Here is a 1,724-nt window from a genome sequence, read left to right as displayed (position 1 = left end):
AAAAAAAAAAAAAAACATTTTATTCAGATTACAAAAATACATCATAATAAAAATAATCCTATTTATGATGTTTTAAAAAAGACTGATTTAAGACATTTTAATACCAATTAAAGCCTTAGTTTTATTTTGAAGAATTCAATGCCTTTTAAGGACCTGCAGGAACCCTGAGTTTTGACCAATTTATGTTATATATTGTTTATATCATAAATCCCAACCATAAACACATTTATTTCTGATGGGAACATATGGGAGGGAAATGTGTGTTTTTAAGGCTAAAGTCATTTAACTTCTGAAGGCTTTGCTGATGGTCGTGAGCATAAAGTTTCTCAGATAAGAAAGCAGCTGGACTGATCTAATATTTAATAAATGTAAATATCCTCATCATAAAAGCAGAGCCTAAGATTAAAAGGAAGCTAAAGAGAAAAGAATGACATACAGGTGATTTCACTAATCGATAGCAAAGTTACCATGAAAGGTGATTCAATGATAAAATAAAAAGGATCAATAAAAAGTGGGAGGGGCTTTAGCATGATGCTTAGCGTGACTAAAAGCCCACCTGTCGACCTCGTCTCGAGCCACAATGTCTCCTTTCTTCAAAGCTTTAATGGCAAACATCTCGCCTGTGCTTTTATATTCTGCTAACAGCACCTGCAGAAAAAAGCAGAAGCAGACATCAAAGGAAACGAGTCGTATCCTAACTTCACACACGATCAAACGTGTCCTACAGAAAGACGGAGGACGCACCTTCCCAAAATGGCCGCGGCCAAGAACCGCCACACATTTAAAGTCCTGGAGACTGAAGTGGAACTGCTCTTCCTCCCTGGAAGAGAAATCAGTGGATGCAATGTTAGCCGTGGACGCCAGGGGGCAGCATTTCCACACACAGGGGAAGACACAAACAAGGCTGCCCCACCTTATCTCTGCGTCCTTCTGGATGGAGGTGAGCTCCAGGTCCGGATGTTGGAACTCCTGCTTCAGGACCCCATCAGAGTCTGGTTCTAGGACCCTGCTGATTCGCTTGTTGAGGAAGTTGAATTCACTCAGGGCATCCTGCAGACACGTCAGTAACCATTAGGGTTTGGTGAAGCCAGGTAGCTGTTAGCGCTGCGGGGAAGACTCGTACCTCCACCTCGTCCTTGTTGGGCATCTTATTCTGAGCTGGTGGGTCTCTAGCGTCGTCGGGTGCTGCATAATGTTTGGCTCCTGGTGCCGCTTCTTTGTCAAAATCCAGCTTAGTCACCAGAGGATAGCTGTGATTGGATGACAGGGGAAGAAAGAAAACTGGTGTCACCAGTCCGAGCTGGCTGAGCTCCTTTAAGGTGGTCTGCTTCAAGAATCCCATATTTAGGACAGATTTAGTAATTTTACTGTAATGGCACCAAGAATAAGACTTTTAAATGAATGGCCGCCGTCTCACCTTGCTGATTTCTCCAGCGTTTGCCTGAACTTTCTATGGATTTGATCAGTTTTGGGTGCATACAGAGATTCATAAAGAGTCCAGAATTTCTGTCCAACAACAGCCTAACTTCTGCATAAAGAGATGTCTTTGATTGCAGTATGACCTTTGCTGCCGTTAATCGCACGCCACAAAAAAAAGAATAAATAAAAAATATAAAAAAAGAAAGAAGGTCACAGCAGATTGAGCGTCATGTCTGCAGGGAACGCAGGGAGGATCCATCACTCACCTTCTGGCTCACCCTATGATGGGGATGAAGTCTGGAGGA

General features: G+C 42.5%; 1 protein-coding gene across 1 annotated transcript in view; it reads right to left on the bottom strand.

The window, feature by feature from the left end:
• Window positions 1-449: 449 nt before the first annotated feature.
• The window catches only part of LOC107104924 (serine/threonine-protein kinase N2-like), a 52,407-nt gene continuing 51,132 nt past the window's right edge, over window positions 450-1,724 (bottom strand). Inside the window, exons 12-15 of the mRNA XM_015405042.1 lie at window positions 1,124-1,250; window positions 914-1,050; window positions 745-820; window positions 450-648 (exon numbers count right to left, since the gene is read on the bottom strand). Coding sequence (XP_015260528.1) covers window positions 502-648; window positions 745-820; window positions 914-1,050; window positions 1,124-1,250 — 487 coding nt within the window. The 3' untranslated portion in view covers window positions 450-501. The remainder of the gene's footprint in view (window positions 649-744; window positions 821-913; window positions 1,051-1,123; window positions 1,251-1,724) is intronic.

This window comes from Cyprinodon variegatus, unplaced genomic scaffold (assembly GCF_000732505.1).
Source record: "Cyprinodon variegatus isolate N-32 unplaced genomic scaffold, C_variegatus-1.0 Scaffold1955, whole genome shotgun sequence".
NCBI lineage: Eukaryota > Metazoa > Chordata > Actinopteri > Cyprinodontiformes > Cyprinodontidae > Cyprinodon > Cyprinodon variegatus.
This window is presented reverse-complemented; position numbering and strand designations above follow the sequence as displayed.